Source organism: Anguilla rostrata, chromosome 5 (assembly GCF_018555375.3).
Source record: "Anguilla rostrata isolate EN2019 chromosome 5, ASM1855537v3, whole genome shotgun sequence".
NCBI lineage: Eukaryota > Metazoa > Chordata > Actinopteri > Anguilliformes > Anguillidae > Anguilla > Anguilla rostrata.
Genome location: NC_057937.1, coordinates 36,457,491 through 36,477,689, shown reverse-complemented (window position 1 = coordinate 36,477,689; position 20,199 = coordinate 36,457,491). Strand labels below are relative to the sequence as shown.

Sequence of the window (20,199 nt, the reverse complement as noted above, 5' to 3'; positions counted from 1 at the left end):
TGATTGTTAACCATCTGTTGCATGTAAAGCCCTATTGATCCAGCAGTACCCTTTGCTTTGCTATCAGAGGCAGTTTCCCCCCCCCCAAGGTTTATTCTGGCCAGAGGTAAATCTGTCAGTGACGTCTAATATCCATCAGGCAGCCCTGGGATTTATACCTGAAGCACGCAAAAACCTGTGATGCGAGGCTGGGGGGTGGGGCCAGGGCACGACTAAACACGAACAACACGATGGCCTCATTTCGCAAATACGCGGTTCAGAATGAAGCACCATCAGTGGTGTTTTATAGGTGCATTAAGATCAGTGCCGGCACTGTGGGCTCAGCATCGGGGGAGATTTGATTGACGACTTCTCTAAAATACACATTTGAGCAGCTGCCAAAACACCATAACTTAGCTCCTTTAAAGCAGACAGGTTTGACATATCACATAGATGTTTTTTTCTCTTTTCTGTGGGTGCGTTTGCAATTTTCTGAAAGTATAAAAATCATAATTTAGCCAGTGCCATTCTTAATTTAATGTGATACATTAAGCAAATGCCTTTTTTCATTTTAAAGCATCTTTTCTGCTTTATACAGCGTTATTAGCACTGTGTAGGTTGCTAATTGATGCTTAATTGAGTTAAGATGTAACATTCCGTTACATTATAAGCATTAAGTGGATGATTTATCCAGTACGACTTACAGAGCTTCTGCATTTTTCCTTAGTAAACATTTATACAGCTGGGTATATACTGAAGCACTTCAGATTGAGTATCTTGCTCAAGGGTACAATGGCAGTGTTCTACCTGGGAACTAAACCTGCGACCTTCAGGCTACAAGCCTAGTTCCATAACCAAGTTACATAATGTTCCAGCAATTTTAATTGCAAAAAAGCAACTCAGCAAACTTTTGCCCTTTGGGGAAAATGGTGAAATTCTAATGCATAATTGTTTATTCTTCAGCATCTTCCTTGATAAAGATGTGAATTGATTGACTGTAATTAATTGACTGTACTCCCATAACTATTAATCTTGCAACATACCTTAGAGCTACTTTGTCAGCACAGCACTGAGAGGTGGTGAGCAGGAGATCGGAAACTGACTTTTTGCTAATTGGACACGTTTGAGAATGATCGCCTCACAGGGGTCCAGCGAAGCCACACTGTGATGTGATGCAACACTTAGGACCCCCCGTCAGGTGTACAGCCTACTTCACTGTTCACCTTTCAGAAAGAGAAGCGAGAACAAAGGCTAAATATCACCCCACAGTGCGGTTAGTCATCAGCGGTGATTCCATTGGACTAAACAAATGGACGGGAGATCGTCTGACTTCGATTGACGGTCTGACTTCGACCGTCGATTGAAATGGTTGCCCTTTCCCATTCGTCGTCTATCCAAAGGTGATTCAGTCCGTGTCTGAGCGTCTGACACGGCCCTCTCCCGCTTTCCGCTCCCCCTCCTTCTGTGTTCGGCCTCTGAGGATCGACTCTTGCCTCGCCCTTTTTGAGGAGGATGCTACTCCCCGAAGCACAAGATTGCACTAATAATAGGTTTAATGGCAACTTTCTGCTCCGTCGTTTCTGTAAGGGAGACATCTCGTAAAAGGCGAGCAAATGTGCATGTCAGGGAGGAACAGAAAGAGGAAAGAGGGCCATTTCTGCGGCTTTTATGATCGTTTAACTCTCGTGTGCTGATCTTACAAAGCTGTCAGAAATGCTATGGCATACTAGCCTGTACCTGTAAATGCCATAAAAGGCCTGACAGGCTGCCAAAGCCATGTCTGGCAGGGAAAAACCTGGGTGTCTCTGTTAATAATCATCTGTCAGAAGAAGGTTCTTTATTGACTGAGATAGCGACTGCATGATTTTTTATCTTCATAACTGCATTACCTGGTTGATTGCAATGCATGCGGTAAAACCATTATGTTCTTATGGTAAGTAACAGACTGACATTTTTAGATTGCTTTCTATAAAGTTTTTTTTTGGGAGGGTCAGGCTATTACATTAATTTCTGACTGTCTCTTTGTAATCTGAAGGAGCTGGGATTTTTGGCAGGCGTTTTCACCAGTCTTTATCGTGGCTGTCCTATGGCAGTCGGAACGGCCCCTGGCGTAAAAGTGATGAATTCTGGGTATAATGGAGCCGTCAGGTGCTGGCGGCCACGTGAACAGCCAGTTCCTCCAACAACAACCAGACCCAGACTTGCCCCCACCCCCTCCCCCACCCCCCACCCCCCACCCCCCAATCCCAGCACCGAAAGAACATCACAAAGCACTGTTTATGCTATTTGTGTGTTTGTTTGTTTTTCACATGAGCAGAACCTTCTGGAAGACAGACAGGTTCGCGCGGCGGGCGTGCATTGTCAGCTGCGCAAATATGTTTGCGAATCAATTCCGGAAACGGGGGTCTTAGAAATCTCATCAGCCGCAGGCTAGCGCTCCTCGACCCCCCCCCCCCCCCCGAAGGCGCAATTTCGTTGGGAGCCATTTCAGAGGAGATGCACCAATCATCCCTGAGCAGCCTGACAGGCTCTGAATGATGCTGTTGCGACCTTGCCCACACCGTCAGCCTCTTTCTCTCTACCCACACGTGCTCCCAGGCGGTCGCTCGGGGTGTCAGGCTCCTTTCGACAGCGACCGTCGACCGCGCGAGGTCCCCTGCTTTGCAGGTCTGCAGCGAGGAGCGAGCGCAGGACGCTACGGGCCGGTTAGCGGACGCGTCGGTTGATCCACGGGTTCAGGGATTTTTTATTTGAAATTCAGATGAGATGCCGCTGTTGTAGACATTCACAAACAAACACATGAAACACCTTTCTAAGGTCAGTCAGGCCTGATGTGGAACCACAGAAATAAAATCATTGGTAAAGTAAAAAGAAATAGAGAGTACATTGCTGCTGGTTAGTTGGCATTAATAAATGAGTGCACGTGTTAGAAAGAGGTCATAACTCCTCACATCTGCAGTATATTGTACATTGTTGAAATAAGGAGCAGAATGTTGCAACAGCGCATGTTATAACCCTGTATGGAATTTCTAAATCTCGAAATCCTGGCCTCCTTAGTAACATATTTACTTATTTATTAATGCCAACTAAGAATGTATTATTTAATGATATACAATGTAATCCATATTCTGTATCAAAATCAATTAATGTTTTCTAAAATTTATTATGTCTTTTTTTGACAGAATATATTAAAGACTAGTTTTTAATTTATAAGTTAAGTTTTTACTGTTGGGCGCCCTACACATCTCTGATGCACTTTTTGCCCCAAATTTGCACACACACACACATTCACACACACACACACACACCCACATTCACACACACACGTACACACACACACACACACACTCACACTCACACACACAGATTTCATCAAAAACATCAACACATTCCTTTTGTATGGAAATTCTACATTTTTTGACAGATTGTGACTTCGGCCCAGTGATCCTTTTCAGGACTGCACAGGGCCTCATTTAAATGAAGCTGCGCTGTAGAATTTATGAACCAGAAAACTAAAACACCCCATAAATATAACTCAGGATAAAATCCCACTGTTACAGACTCGGTTACTGCTCTCACCCCCAACCAGCCCCCCTCCACCCCCCCCGTCCCCCACATCCCCCGACACCATGCAGTCAATGGGTGGAGAATTACAGGAAGTGGGTGGCGGAAAGGGAAGGCCTCGATAGGTTGAGGGTGGGCAGGGCAGGGAGAGAAATGGTTTGTTCTAGTCGCAGCGGAGAAACAAATGGCACAGCGCTAAAACAAATTAACATTTGGTCACCCAGTCCGTTAGCCGATCCATAGTAATTAGCATGATTGTATTTAACTCCCATGGACCCTTCCCAGTCACCACCATGGCATTTCTCTCGGAACAAAGATATTTCTCTCCGGATCCTCAGCGCACTGAAAAGTTCTCGTCTGTTTGTAATGTAATTACGCCATGTTATGTATGCCATATGTTTGCAGAGCTTGGCAGAGTAGTTGGACTGAGTGTGTATTGCTCTTCAGTAAGCAGTCTGACACAGCTTGTGCACCTTATAGACAGTGATTTGTGCAACCTAGTATCACAGCCAAGCATTTAAAAGGAGATGTTTTATTGTCAATAAGTTGACATTTGAAGTTGTGCTTAATCGATACCTTACTATTTTACACAAGGAATAAAGGGAGATTTGTTCACTCAACCTGAGAGATTTGCATCAAGAGCATAACCCTTTGCAGCTATGCAGTTTCATCTAAGTGATGTAATATTATGTGGTGCAATATTACTGTTATATTATTCTTTATATAATCATTTCAAAATATAACTTACCAAGAGGCAGTGCCATGTTAATTGAGTTTATATTTACCTACTTCATCTAAATGAAATTTGTATAACCCAAATTTGCGGATATGATACTTTCATTATTCAGCTGCAATTTTAGCTGGATGGGTGGGAGGGGTATATCAATTCCACACAGTTAAATATGAAATATTGAATGAAATAATGTCACAGCTCACTAGCTTGCGCTGAAAGCAGTGGTATCTTTCTCATCGGCCCTAACATGGGTACCCCCCCCCCCCCCCCCGACACACACACACACACACACACTGCTGTGATCTAAACCGCTGCCAGCAGTGTAGCACGGTCCATGACATCTGAATAAAGATACATCTGTTTATTTGGGCATTTGCATAAAATTATCGATTATGCGTGTGTATTTTCGTATTTGGCAGCGGACGACGGGGGTGACTTTTGGTGAGCGCTTGGCCCGAGTTCTGGCGTGTTCCTATCTGTCGGCGTGCTTAGGTAATCATTTATCTAACCTTGGGATGCTGCTCTGTTTCGCGTTCCCTCAGCCAAGGAGAGAACACGTCCGCTGTGTTGCAGGGACAGCCAACACCAGACCTGGGTCAAATACGGTATTTGTTTTGGATTCAAATACTTTTCTGTGCTCTATTGATCTTTCCTGGTGTAATTGAGACTGCCAATATGACCAGAAGGTGGGGTTTGCACTTTTTGGGAGTATTTCATTGGTTCCAATACACCAGACAAGTAAAGCGTAGAAAAACATTTGAATCCAAAACAAATACGTATAGGACCCAGGTCTGGTCAGCACCATTGATTTAAAAGGCCTCTGTAACCAATCCAGTCAAAAATCCAATGTTAATACTTAATCATTAATCTCCACATCGGATATGCACTCCATACCACATACAAAACTATTGTTGATCATATTTTGCATGGCTGCCCATATTTATTAAAATTTTGCATAGGCATTGTTGGGGAAAAAAGGTAATGGTTTTATTGTTCAGTGGTGTGTTATATAATCATGTTTTCTTGCAGTGGCTCCAGTGATACGGATGTAGCAGTACTAATGGTACCCAGCCAGCAGAAGTCACAGCCATGCCAGGGGAGTCAGAGCAACCTTCCCCAGTCAACCCCAATATTTAATTACATTACCTGGGACAGCATTATGAAAATGCCAACGATGAAGTGAAATCATTACAATTCCGCGCACATGCAAACAAGACCAGTCCTCTTTCTTTGTTGCAAATATGATTGCGCACCGTGGTTCTTTTTAATGAACATTTTGGAGGCTTAAAATGTAAAAAGGTTTGAAAGGAGAAAGTAGCGTACACAAGGCTAAGTGCAGCGACGGAGGGTGGGTGAGGCTGGGGGAGGAAGGCAGACGGGGGGGGGGTGGGGGCGGTGGGGATGTGGGAGAGGATGCAGAACGTCAGACGCGGCCCTCGCTGTGTGCCGGCCTCGAGCGCGGCGTGTTAAAAGGTGATTAATAAGGGAAGCCGGCGGGTTTACATTATGGGATGCAGAAAGGTGCCACAGAAAGCTGGGAGGGCCGTTGAGAAAGAGGAGGAAATCAATCAGGGCTGTATTACAGAAAGTGCGCCCCTCTCTCTGGGGGGATGAGGGCGCGGGGCGTCTGAGAGACGAGTGAGATTTATACCCGGGGAGCGACTGTGCGGAGAACCAGCCCGGATGGGAGATTAGGCAAAACAACCTGACTCGGGGTGAGCGTTCTCTCTGTCAGTGTTCCTTTTTGCCGCGTACATCTCCGTTTTCAACGATGTACCATTTCCTGCTCGCCCCCTCCTCCTGCCATCTCTCTCTCTCTCTCTCTCTCTCTCTCTCTCTGCCTCTTTAATGATGGAGGTTGTTCATTTCAGTCTTCTCTCGAGGAGACGACTGTCATGCTTACAGGACTTTCTTGATTCTGACGTACACATATCCCCTTCTATGCCTCGCCCTCTCCTTCAAATTCAATGCAATATGCTTTACTGGCATGACTGTTCAAGAGAATATAATGTTGCCAAACAATACGTGGGGAAAAAATAACCACTACTACTAGTACTACTACTACTAGTACTACTACTACTACTACTACTAATAATAATAATAATAATAATAATATTAATAATAATAATAATAATAATAATAATAATCTGTTTGGCTCTCCCTATCATATTTTTTTCTTCTTGTGTAGAAACAGAAAGCCTGGCAGAGGTTTGTGTTAATGGGCTCCAGTAAAGCAGGGCGTGTATATGGCAGAGAGGTGAGTCTGAGCATTTTATATAACTCATATTGATCAGCGGAGCTATTGGCGGTATCCCTGTGGAAAAAAGCAACTCTGTTGAGTGCCAGCCCCTACTGGGAGCGAGAGAGCAGCCGTACCCTTTCCCATCATGCCTTTGTGCTCTTCCATTCAAGCCGTCACCCCTAACAACCTTTCTCCTTTGCCGAGAAGAATGAAGTGGAAATGTCAGCATACGGAACATGGCAAATGGAAAATACCTGTTTTACTCCCTCACAGTTTCAGATTGCAAACACTGGCAATAAACTATTGAAATCACTTAGAAAATCAGGGAAAAGCCAAACTGTGTTGGCGTCCAGACAAACAGATACAGACAAACATTTCATGCGTGGTGTAAGCAAGATGACCTCACGACAGGGGGACACAAGAAGCAGCACTTACATTCCTTTCAAGCCCCCCTTCCCAACCCCCCCCCCCCACCACCCCACCCCCCCAGGACTAAAGTTTACACCTAGTGTGTGTACTGCAAGAAAACTTTATGCCATTGATTGACCATGTATGGTTTCGTAGAACAAAAATTGTACACGCTGTTAGATGGCAGCTTACCAAAAAATTTGATCTTTCTCACACATCTCCCGTAAATAAATCACACTCTTCCAGTAAATTCTGAAGGTGTAGGGAACTACATTAGTGCTTTAAGGGATAACAAACCTTCAGGACTCCCACCGTTTTGGTCCGGTTCTAAGGAACAGGTTTTCCATTTCTGTGGAATATTATTTCTAGTCTTTATTTCCCTGAGCCTCAAAATGACGTTAGGTAGTCGAGAGATTTCCCACATATCATTTATTTAATTTTATAATATTTATGTACTTATTCGTATATTAATCTATTTTCTATATATTCGATATTAAAGTGTACACGGTCCCTTTATTTGTCTCGTTTGAAGTGTTTGTGTCGTCTCAATGCAGGTCCTTTGTTTTCTGTTTGGCTGGTATATAGGGCAGTACAGTTTGGGTACTCTTGTCCGACACGGTCTGCGTGCTGCTGTTCCGTACCAGTTTCTTTCGGCAGCCCGGGTTGAGGAGACCCTTTTTGGCAGGCGTGGGGTTTCCCAAAGCCGTCTGCCCCCCGCCCGCCCGCAAGGACGAGGGGAGAGGGGAGGGGTCCAGGCAGTTGTGGTGGGAGTGTTCGGAGGGCGGGAGCTTGGGCGTGGCCGGGGGCGTGGCCGTGGGCGAGGCGACCGGCGGGCTGAGCTCGTTGTCCGTCTCCGGCGTCCCGCAGCCTCCCTCCTCCTCCTCCCCCTCTTCCTCCTCGTCCTCGTCGTCGTCGCAGCACAGGGCGTGGTACAGGATCTTGTCGCTGAAGCGGACCCGCTCCCTGGTGCCGGAGTTGCGGGAGGCCTTGTGACTGTGCGTGGAGCTGGTCGCCTCTTCGCTGGAGGAGTCCGGGGTGACGATCAGGGGCCCGTTGGGGATGGGGAGGCCCCCGTTCATCTGCGAGTACGCCGTGGCGGTCGCGGGCGCGGTCCCGGGCGAGGTCGCGGTCGCTCTCGCCCGCGCCGGCCGCGACTCCTTCTCCTCCTCCTCCTCCTCCTCCTCCTCTGCCCGTTCGGGAGGTTTCTGGGGCGGCGCGGCGCTCGGAGACAGCGAGCTCTCCAGGAAGCTGCAGAACTCCCAGCTGTCGGAGAGCACGTCCGGGTTGAGGAAGTCCAGCCGGAAGGCGTCGCCCAGACCCCTCTCGCTGCTGGACGTGCTGCTCGCCGTGGCGACCGTCCAGTCGTCCGGCTCCAGGTCAAAGTCAAAGTCGGACGTGAGCTGGTCAATCTGACCGACCACCTAGGGCAGGGCAGGCAAACGAGGATGGAGGAAAAAAAAAGAAGAGAATGAAAGAATTAGAGGAGCGAGCAATCTACCGACTTTCAGCAGTCCTGACTGCTGCCAATAGAAGGTTCCAGAAGAGGCCTGGGCCCATGAAATAGGCTGATCCTCTCCAGTCAGCATGCATCCTGCCTCAGCGTTTATGGCGCGTTTTTAAAAAGCACTTAAACCCCATTGACTTTCTATTGATCCTTCCCCTGTTTATGGCATTTAAAAAGAAACCCGAACGCCTGAAGTCTACACCCGGCTTAATAAAAAGCCATATGCTCCCATATGTTATTTATTATAAAGTTCCAAAATGGCTAAATATTTGTACATTGTGTCTGGTACATGAAGTAACGCATTCCAAATTTTTTGCTCTGGCATTTAACTTGCTGCGGCCTCATCCGCGATCCAGTTTTTTGCCTACAAAAATGTTATACTCTTTCATTTATGACTTTATGAAAAAACCCAAATCCAGTCTTACGCCGGGGATTAACTCCTAAATCATTCTTCCGGCGGATTGAGAGAAAAAAGAACAATTAAGAGTCCCACAGCCTGCGCATGAGTCTGTGATTAAGAAGGACGCGTTAGCATCAGCAGATGCACTGAGTGATTATGCAGGTGCTTCCCGGAGCAGATAACATAAATACCTCGCGCCGAGCGACTTGATAATCAGGTGGTGAATTTAGGGGCTTAATGAAATACGAGGCGACTCTTTAAAAGAAAGGCAACCTTTACAGATCACACAAATCCCCGGAAACGGAGAAGAAAAGCCCGGGGCTGGAGAGGGGCTCAGAGCGACCTCTGAAGGGTGGAAAGCTCGCAGGCCACGGACGCACGGCCGGGTTCCCCCCCCCCACAGACCAAACAAAGCAGGCGGGGGGACGGGGGGGACGGCACCCTGAAGAAGCATTTGCGCTAATCTTCTGAGCGGTGCCCTGCAGATAGGCCCATCCGGGGCCCTTCGCTTGCTTGAGTTCACGCTCGCGATCCCTGACGGTTCGATGTTCGGCATCGGTGAATACAGACGGCCCCAGAAGTCCTTTTATGTTAGCTGAAACTGTGTGTCTGTGGGACTGCATGCCAGTGTGTATAAACACTGTGTGTGTGTGTGTGTGTGTGTGTGTATAAATACATATGAGTGTCAATATGCGTGTGTGTAAGTGCCTAGGTGTATTTCTGTGTGCGCCTCTTATTGTGTTTGTCTTTGTGAATGTGTCCTGGGAAGCATGTTGATACAGTGTGCTGATGCGTTTCATGGAGCGCCTTCTGGACAGAATGTTCATTTCTTGTGTTCATTTCTCAACTGCATGTGGAATGTTGGACGAAGAACAGCGTTTTTACCTTATTATTCCTCCTTTGATGGGGGATTTATTCAGCTGCTGTTTATTTAATGAACTACCTCATCAACACATCATCATTGTCCTACAAAGGTGTAAAGTGTTGAAACGTATAGTTCCAACATTGCTATTGAAATTAATACTATATTAATACCAACAAATGAATCTTGATTCTGATTTTGGTTCCCATAATAAATTTAAAAATCTCCTTTACTAACATTACTTTATCATATGTATGATATGATAAGTATGATTGTTCGGACATAAATATATGCAGTTCCAACAGACAATATTGTATAAGTGTTTGTGTATAGATTTAAAAAGAGCCTGCCACCATACGGTAGAAGCAGTAATAGCAGTTCAGTCCCTCTGTTCAGCAGGACAAATTTTGCCACAAAATTCTACTATTATTAAAATAAAACTAAATGTATTAGAGGTCATATGCTCCCAACTCAGGGTTACCCTGAGGTACACCAAAAGACAAACAGGGCATACGGTAAAGCATTCTGGAAACAAAGGAAACTACATTTTTCTGTTTAACTCTTATGTTCACTTTCTTACACACAGCTCAGAGGAGAATTTCAATTTACTCAAATAAATCAGGAAATATGTTATTAGGAGTCAGGGCACATTTCTCTGTTCTTTATAGGTAAGAGCAGACTGAAGACTTGATCATAATTACAGGCTGCAGGTTCAATGCTCCTTTGTGCCATTTAATATTCGTAGAACCCCGAGATTACAAATAAATCATCAAATTGGAGGTTTCGGGAGCGGAAATTATGGGTATAGTGCATTCATTTTGCCAACCGGCGTGGCGTAATGAGGAGAGGTATCGGAGGGACCGTGTTTTCCTCATCGACGGACGCGCGGAGTTGCCAGGCTTGTCGGCTGCATTTAAAATAAACGCACGCACCCGAGGACTGCGTGGGAGTCGGGATTTGCTGAAGAGTCTACTGTGTGACAGTCCGTCAGCTGTTTTTGTGCTTGACCCATGTTTTTTTGGCTGACAACCAAACTTGCAATCTTAACTTTCCCCCGTCTGGGCCCTTCCTTTCTGTCTTGACAAGTTACTGTTTTTGACAACTCTCATTTTTCCCCTTTTGTATGTCATTGTTAAGCCGCTTAGCCCTCTGAAATTATAGAGGAAGCACACTGTAGTACAAATAGGCTGGAGCGCGTCGTTTGTCGTTCTGAAGTCCTTGTAAATAGCTGTTGTTGAAATTAAAACCCAGCGTATTCAGTGCAAAACCACATTGGTAGTTGTTTCCATTCATATAACACAAACAACTTACAATGTGCGTTTTGCACCAGACACAAATTGTAGTCATTCTGTCCCACTTCACCAGTCTGCTTAAATACATGTGTATTCATGGTTTACCTTCACCCTGCCAGGTCTGAGGACATCACATTGTGATGTCATCATTAGTCCACTGTGGCCTTATGTTACTGTATTGTCAGCATGCTGCTCACAGTGGTATGTCTGTTTGATAACAATAATTTGGTGCGATGATGCACGCAGGCGTACGATTGGTTCCTTGCGGCGCCTCTTCCTTCCAGCTGTGTGGTTTTGCCTCAGATGATCCTTCGAACCGTGCCGGTATTGTGTAGTTGCCCGTAGTGAGTCACAGTTCACAGTAAGGCCTGCACCCATAATCACACAGACAGCTAGGGGTGAGTTTGGATGCTGCTGTGCACATGTTGGTGCTTTTTCGGTTACCACGGTTACTTGCTGCAATAGCCCACCAGTTTCGGAGAAACACACTGGGTTACTAGAGAGGCCTTTGTTCACAGTTTTCAAGTGTACACAATAAAATGTCTTGTGTTAATTCAACTCTAACAGAGTTTATATAGAGTCCACTAGGGACCATATCTACTATCTTAATGTAAAATGTAGTCTAAGAGTTGATTTAACACTGACCATTTTAGTCTGTCAAAAATGGGAATATAGCTTATGATGAAATGTATGCTGTATTTATGCTGTATTAAAGCCATGTAAAAAGAAAAAAATCTGATTCTGGTGTGCCTGCATTCAGTGAAGTATTGAACAAGTTTGTTTCATCCCTGTCAAAATATCTGAATGTATTATTATTATTGTTGTTGTTGTTATTATTATACATCATTCATGCGTTGAGTAGGCATTGCCATTATTGCTAATACATGAGCAAAAAAAAATGTTTGCAGTTGCTATTCAAATATAAGGTCAAGGAAAATTGTAGAGCGCTTTAGTTGGAAAGAACACTGTAGGTCATACTTCCACTAAACTATGGGCTCCAGAATCACAGGGACGCAGTCAATGGCACAACAACTGGGTGGACAGGGTGTGGCTATTTTCATGATCAGAGGTGGGGAACAAGTGGAAAACGGGTTGGATTATGATGAATATATTATCAGCAGGTGTATTGCAGCGGCATTGCAGGACCTGGGGTTCTTGGTAAATCCTTTTACATACGTTGTATATACAATGTCGTGCTATTCCATTTCAAATTTATACCGCTAATTCTGCGATAGGGGATCAATAACGTAATTATGAAAATAACGTTATTTACCTTACATAGACATGGAATGTTGATCCCCCCTCGTGGTCATGTGGGCCCCCCTAGCGGTTGTGGCCCTAAACAACCGCATACAGCGTTTATGCCACGGTCCGGCCCTGCCAACAAAAGTCACCAATTGAAGTTTAACCTGTTAAAACTGTTGAAAACAAGGACTTTTGCAGAATTCTCAATGTAGAATAACCTAATTTCACCATGCCAAGCCGCAAGCTCTTGAGTCAGAAGCGTATTCCACAGCTCACATCTATCATCAAGGATGACCTGACAGCACAAATGCAGAAGGCTCAATACTGTAAATTGGTCTTACACTGGACATCTGGTCCAGCAGGGACATATGGTCTTTTTTGGGTATAATTAGTCACTTGCTTGTGTACTTTGAACTTCACACAGTAATGCTGGCTTGTGAAAGGTTCAAGGGTAGACACACAGCAGAGAACATTTTTCAGAAATGTGAGAATGCCATCTACAACATTGTCAACAAAGTGTCCGTCATTGCGATCGATAAAGCTGTGAACATGTGAAGGCATTCACTCTCTTCCCAACAGTGAAGGTTCATGACAGTGACACAGAAGATGATGATGATGATGACAAAGCTGACCTCATGGAGATCCGTATAATAGATGAACTGGGTTATTTGCAACCTGAGAAAAGCCCATGCTTCATCTACACTGTCCAACTTGTGGTGCATGTGCCCTGGAACAAGCTGGCCTTATAAAAAACGTGATGGCAATACTTCAAAAGTTTTCATAAATTTGCCCCAAAACCACAAGAGCACCAAAAATCTTTGAGGGTCATCTGAAGCTCCAGGCTGCTAATGCAACGTGGTGGAATAGTCAGCGGTAGATGATGAGGTCACCTCTTCAGATCCCCTCACACGTTGTGTCACAGCTTCAAGCCCCCACTCACCAGAAAGCTCCGCGAGACACGAGAGAATCAACTGATGCCAGGCTGATAAAGTTGCACCTGGGAGTCACTCCATATGTCAGACGTTATCGCTATGCTGTGACATGGCAAGCAGGTGAGTCTGGCAGCTGGCTGCCACCCTGGACCCAAGGTTACACTTGACTGGTGCATGGGCGGAGAAAGACACGATGGCTGCGTCCCAATACGCCTCGCTGCCTGCATCCTTAGAAGTGAGCTCCCTCTGAAGGCAGCATCCTAACGGTCAAGGAACCTCTAAAGGCAACAAATTTGGGATGCACTTTGAAGGCAGAATGACATCACAGAGAGTTCACAAAACCGACACGAGCTTAATGTTTACTGTTACAGCCGACCACTTTTACTTTCCAACTGACAGACCCAAAGTAAAATAAATACAGATTCTGTGGGTATAGCTCTAATTGTCCTGATTCTCTATTTTAAAAAAATTAAGTTCAGCTAACTACATAACCAGCCAATAGCCTATAGTTATATCATGATTTCAGTATGTTCGCTGTATGTAAGCCAAGTTAACGCTAGCTATGTTGTACTACTGGGATGTAACATGATTACTAGCAAGTTAGTGGGCTAGTTCTGGGAAAACTGACCAAGGCTTATGAACATTATTTACATTATTCCAATGTATTAAATCATTAAAATGTACTTTTAGATGTGACAACAACGAATTATCGAGTTCACTGTATATTCATGTTTCCACCACTTCGCTGGTTTGAGCTGCCATTAATTTAACGAAAGTGGGAAGTCTGAGGAAATAGTGACAATGCTGCCCTCAAATGCTGCCAGCTAAGTGGAAATAATCAAAGGGAATTGAACCAAACCCTGTCCCAAACTGAATTCCCTTTGGAAATGTGGGGAATAATCAGAAAATTGCTTTCAAATTACAAATTACAAATTTGTAAAACCCCAAAATCCAAATGTGCAAAGCTCATACAGACTTTGCCACCACTCATTGTTCACCAGTACACATTTTCTTCCTCTCTGTATCATGGGAAATGTCTGAGCCAGAGGCTCCTGTGCTCAGAGCGAACTGAAACAGATGTGGCTTCCATGCAGTCGCCCCATGCTTGCTTCCCTGTGATACTGCCCGGATTAAGCCAAACCAGGAACCTAAGTAGGTCATGCTGTGTGCATTTCAGGAAATTAGTCTGCCGAGTGAAAAAAGTTTGGACCGACTCTCTTCATAATGACTTAGCCGCAGCGTGGCGTCAGCTGTTTTTTAAAATTTATTTACTTTGAGAGTGCCAAAGGGGAAAGCCTTCTGGCCCAGCTTTAACAGGGTGACAGGGTATTTGGGGGGTGGTGCTTGACTGTGGCAGCCAGAGCTGGTGGTGGGAACTGGTCTGTAGAGATGCCACACACACCATAAATCCCACACCACAGACGCCCAACTCTTACAGAGAAGAGTGGGACGCAGAGCACGCTTAGATCAGAATCGTCAATTGCATCTAATGTCGAAACTCTTTAGCTTTAGTGCAGCTCTGAGCTTATGAGAGAAAGAAAGAGCGAAAGAAAAAGAGAGAGAATGGGAATGTATGCGTGCATGAGTGTGTGTGTGTGTGTGTGTGTGTGTGCGCATGCTCATTATTCGGATGTTTATAAAAACCCATGTGTTTAACCGTAGGGCTCATAAACCTTTGATGTGCCACCGCTGGTTAAAAATCTATGCGCAGTTCCAGCACCACTCCATGAGTGAGAGGCTCCACGCCCTCTATGGCTTCGGGTGCAAACCGAGAAAAGAGAGGGAGGAGAAGAGGGGGAAAGACGGAGCGAACGTCCAGCGCGCCAAACTCACAGCACGAGCTGCGTGATCAATATGCTGCAAGCCTATCCCACTCACTGTGGCCAGCAGATGTTTTTTTAACGGGAGACACATTCCATTTTGCAGTATTTTGTAAAATCCACATATCATTACTCACCCACTGCTCACTTTTCTATCAAACCGAAGTATAAATATTGAGGCCCGATGGAAAAATCTATTTTCCATTCATGCTATTTCTGCAGTTTCTTATCTGAGGTGAATACATTCTATTTCCTTTTTTGTTTCACTGCCTTCTATAAAGCTGTCATTACCACCCCATCATAAAGCCACAGAAATGTTTTGTACAGCACCTAAAGAATTAGAAATATCCAGAGGCCAAACAAATTTACAGTCAATGTTACTTTCTTTATCACTACAGAAATGACAAGCGTGTTTCCTTGTCCATCTCAAGTCTTTTCGGTGATAAACTAATAATTTGGAATGTAGTGGTGGACTGCAGTGAAAGACAAACTGAATGGATTCAACTGGACAAAGTGGTTAAAACGAAATGGATTAAATGTCTGATTTAATGCCAGTCAAATTCATGAATCAGTTAGCCAGTACGATAGATATCTATGTATGATGAAAAGAATGTTTTCAAAAGCTTCATTTTATTTTATTGATTTTAATTTAAAGTATGTATCAAGTTGGAAAATTACAGCCTTATAGAATTTCAAACATACATTGTATATTTATACCTAATGATAAATTAAATCTTAACTCAAAAAATGTCCTGTAATGTGTAAAAACATGTATGTGGAGTGGAAAATGGGATTGAAATTGGGAATTTCCCCTGGATTCAATCAATTTATCCTTTTCTCCGAAAGTTACATGCAAATATTCATTTGTTCACCTCAAAAGCATAATCTAAATTATGTTTTTTAAGGGGGAACAGCCATTAAATTGTGATATAAAAGTCACTTTTAAGGAAAAATGAAGACGTAAACCAGGTTGGAGTCAGTGATCATAACAATAATAAAAAACCCATTGAAAAATATGTTGTCAATGTTTGCACTGAAGGAAAATACTGACTACATTTTACTGAGGGACAAAGTTAAGGATGCATGTTGATTTAATGCAGGTCTTGGCAAGTCTGAAAAGGGACAGAGAAACCAAAGAGAGCAAAAGCTGAAAAACTTGGTGTGTCTGGCAGCACATAACCTTGGCAGTGATGCGACTCCTCTCTTTTGCTTCTCCTTCTTCCCTTCCGAAACAGTTTGTCATTTCCTCCCAGTTTCCTCCGCTTCTATCTCTGACAATCGGCGGGACGGCCACCTCAGAGATTGACAACATATGCCACCCCGCATCCTCCTCACTTTCCCTTCCGCATGTGGGGGGACGTCTTTGAAGCCAGGACACCTTCATCAGGCCTGTCTGCTCCATGAAACCTTCACTGGAATGCTGTGTGTGTGTATATTTGTGTGTGTAGGTGTGTGTGTGTGTGTGTGTGTGTGTGTGTGTGTCTGCATGTGCGTGTTGTGTGTCTATGTGCATGTGTGTGTGTTTGAGTGTGTGTGTGCGTGTGTGTGTGCACGTGTGCGTGTGTGTGTGTGCAGGGGGTGAGGGGAAAACAAAACTTTGCAGAGGGCAGTATACAAACGCTGCCATTCTGAGACATCCTGAAAATCCCCTGTGAGCCACCATCTGGCTGCTATGCTTGCTTCACCTCCGCAATATCAGTATAACATTACTAAATATAGATTTTTTTTCCACACCCATAAGCAGCATGTCGTAAATTAATTCTTAAAAATGGACACCTGTCCTGATTTGACCGGGAATAACCGGGAGGCACAATGTCACCTTTTTCACTTGTGACATGATGAACTGCTTGCGGGAGCATGTGTACTTTAACGTAATTGCTAAGCACACCGTTTAAACGGTAACCAAATTTCCTCCCGGAACAGGAAGAAATGGGCTGGATGGTGACGGACCGTGCTAGCTTGGACCTGCGTAGTCCTGGAAGCATCAGGGAACTCCTGGATGATGCGTGATGCCCCACTGAGATAAGCTCTGTGTGGCAGAAGGCCAGCAGCAGTAAGGCTGAATGAATCCGATTGCAGAGAGCACGGCGCATGATTAATCTCAGCTTAAACACGTTTTCAACCCACAAAATGCCAAGCTGCTCATGTATACAAAGTAATGTCTTACTGTCTGTAAGTCATTGATTAAAACTTACAAAATCTAGGCCTGCTGTCAAAAATACTATCAATATCAAGATATCAATACGAGGCCAAGTTATAGCAAACCATATTGGCTATCTAAGCTCACACAAATTAAACAAGCTCTATTAGAAAGCAATGCTACCCAAAGTTTCATAAATTATTTAATGTAACTTGGCCTTGGGTTTTTTTCATCTGACCATCTGAAGACAATGTGGTCAATCAAACTTTATGTGTCACATGAAATTTATATCATTTACAGTAGAAGGAATCTGTAATTCAGCTGTGTTACACTTAAAAATTGTAAAAATGACTGCACTATATGTTTGCACAATTGTTGGCATCCAGTGCTATGAGTATATTAAATGCACGTCATGAATAAAAGCATTATTATTATTATTATTATTATTATTGTTTTGTTTTATTTTTTTAATTATTATTTTCAGCCGTGTTTCAGTTCAGTGAGTGGGACTACGCAGTCGGAGCTCCAGTCAAGCACTGAACGATTCGGTGAACAAATCTTTTGAACAAATCTTTTTAATGAACTGACTCTAATGATTCAGTACACTGAAAAGAACTGCTTTGCCCATCACTACAGCTTATGCATTGGTTGAAGATGGGTTGGTTGTGGTGTGGGGGGAAAGCTATTAGAACTATTATCTGAAATTACAACAGCTGATGCATCAGGTATTTACTGTAAGTAATTATTGATTTACACACACCTATATATCTATCTATCTACAGTATCTATCCATCTATCTGTCTATCTATCTATCTATCTATCACACAAATATATATACACACACACATGCATCAATGAAGAAAGACAGCTTCACGCTGCTTGTAGTTCTCTTTAAACTTGTCTTTCAAGAACACATTTCCAATTATTCGAGTGTGAAATGAAAAGCAAATCATAATCACTTGAAATGTGTAAAACAGTGAGAGTCCATCAGAATTGCAATTAAGTCTTGTTTTCGTTTTCAATCCTGTTTTTTTGTGTTTTGCCATTGTGGTACTTATGTTTTTAAAATCATGAATATGTGCCGTGGCGGCATAGTTTTCTATATCCCTGTGATTGCTGTGAAACACTTTGTCAGAAGTGTTTTTAAATGACTGAGCTTACCGCTACAGCAGCCGTGGCTGAAGCCATTCTACTCTGTTTGCATTGACATATTCATTAGTTCAACAATGTGGAGTGTGAAAGGTACACCCTGATAAATATTGATGTCAAACTGATTTTCAGGGCAAATATTTAAAATCACAAGGCACATACTGTAGTAGATAGGGACTGGCACAGGTAAGGTAATTGAATTCCGTAGCATGGCTTCTCTGATAATAGCATTTTAATTGCTTTGTATATGTGACATAGCAATAATGTTATTTGTAATATTTATTTCATCCTTTCACTGCTTGCAGTGCATAGAGTAGACTTCCCCAACCCCGGTCCTGGACAGCCACAGGATGTCCTGGTTTTCATTTTTCAGACACTAAAATCAGGTGCTTTAATTGGTCAAACAAGTGCCGTAAAAAGAGCACTGACACAGTTAAGGCGTTTCCAATCTCCAAAATGAAAAAGGTTATCTGTAAAATTGGGATAAGCTTTCCGAAAAATTGGCATCCCATAGATATGAACAGAACACGTTCTAAAACTATAGTTTTCTGATAAAACTTTTACTTATTATGTCGTCTGATTACGTTTTTGACATGAAGTGTCCACCGGACTGCAATTATCAGACTTAATGGAAAAGGTTGGTTCTTCTGCGATAAGTACCAATATAGATGTAAAATATATGCAAAGTGTTGCATGAATAAGCATGCATAGATACTGCCTATAGGTGCAGAAATGCATATTCAAATTGACTAGCTAACTGAAGCTATCAACTATTATAGCAGCAGTACAACTAGCCCTGGAGATGAATCCTAGTACCTAGTAGTAGCTAAGAGCAGGAGTTTATTATTTATTATTATTGCTTGAACCCACTTAAAAAATAGTGAATATAGTTGAAAGGATGAACAATGTGTGGAGATTTATTTCAGCTGAAAAACTTGAGATTGGTTGAAGCCTATTGTTTGTGTCTGCCGTGGTACTCCCTTTTGAGATAGCAATTGAGACTCCAGTGTCGGTGATCACTTAAATTGTTTTGTTGCCATGTTAGAATCGTTCAGCTGGTTGTGTTGGACTGGTATTGTTCAGTGGTTCAAATTTTACCTCAGATAATTATAAAATTTCTAATGTGGTCAGGGTCAACATCTACAAGTTGAAACAGGAAGGATTCTGAGCATAATGCCACAACTTTCAATTGGGTTTTTGCAATTAATCACGGTTTTAGATTTTATTTAATTTTAATTTTTTTTTAGAAATATGAATGTATCGTCAGATAATGGCATTTGAAATTATTTTAAAATATTTTTATTGAAGTGTTCAACATTTTTTTTTTTTCTTAAGAGCTTTAAAACGTTCTATTTTTAAATGCTCCAAAGCTATGACTGCATATTACAGCAAATCACTTGCATGACTTATTATCACTTTGTTCTTTTAATTTGGTGATTCTTACAGCCGGGTTTTGGAGGCGTGATGGGGGTGCAGTTTAATTAGCATGTTTGATTTCGTTGGCTATTGTCACTTTGTTTCGGTCAAGCCACCGCCCATAAATAAAGCCGTGTGGTAGTAGCCTATGTTTGTTTACTGTGTGAGGTTGCTAAAATGGCGGACGCTCAATCAGTAGGTGAGAGTATAAGCTTTCTAACGATGTATAACATGTCTAATTTTGCTTTTGGAATAGCGTTTTATAGGTTAGCGTAACCGAACATTTTCTTACCATGGCATTCGCTCTATATGGTAGCATTAAAAGAAGTTGCACCTAACGAAACGTCAACGATTTTTCGTAATTCCTTGGAAAATACCATTATTATTGAGGACTTCTGGGCATAGCTAAGCCATATGTTTGCTGATAGACCTATCTGACATCGTTTTCTGGAGCAAAACAGAAGCGGATATAACTGTCATTGATTTACTGTCTCTGTCTCAATCTACTGAACA

The 20,199-nt window shown here is 43.2% G+C and overlaps 1 protein-coding gene across 1 annotated transcript in view; it reads right to left on the bottom strand.

Annotated features, from left to right (window-relative positions):
- Positions 1 to 7,006: 7,006 nt before the first annotated feature.
- LOC135255177 (inhibitory synaptic factor 1-like) overlaps positions 7,007 to 20,199 on the bottom strand; it is a 58,721-nt gene continuing 45,528 nt past the window's right edge. The window contains exon 3 of the mRNA XM_064336005.1: positions 7,007 to 8,347. Within this exon, the coding sequence (XP_064192075.1) occupies positions 7,472 to 8,347 (876 nt within the window). The 3' untranslated portion in view covers positions 7,007 to 7,471. The remainder of the gene's footprint in view (positions 8,348 to 20,199) is intronic.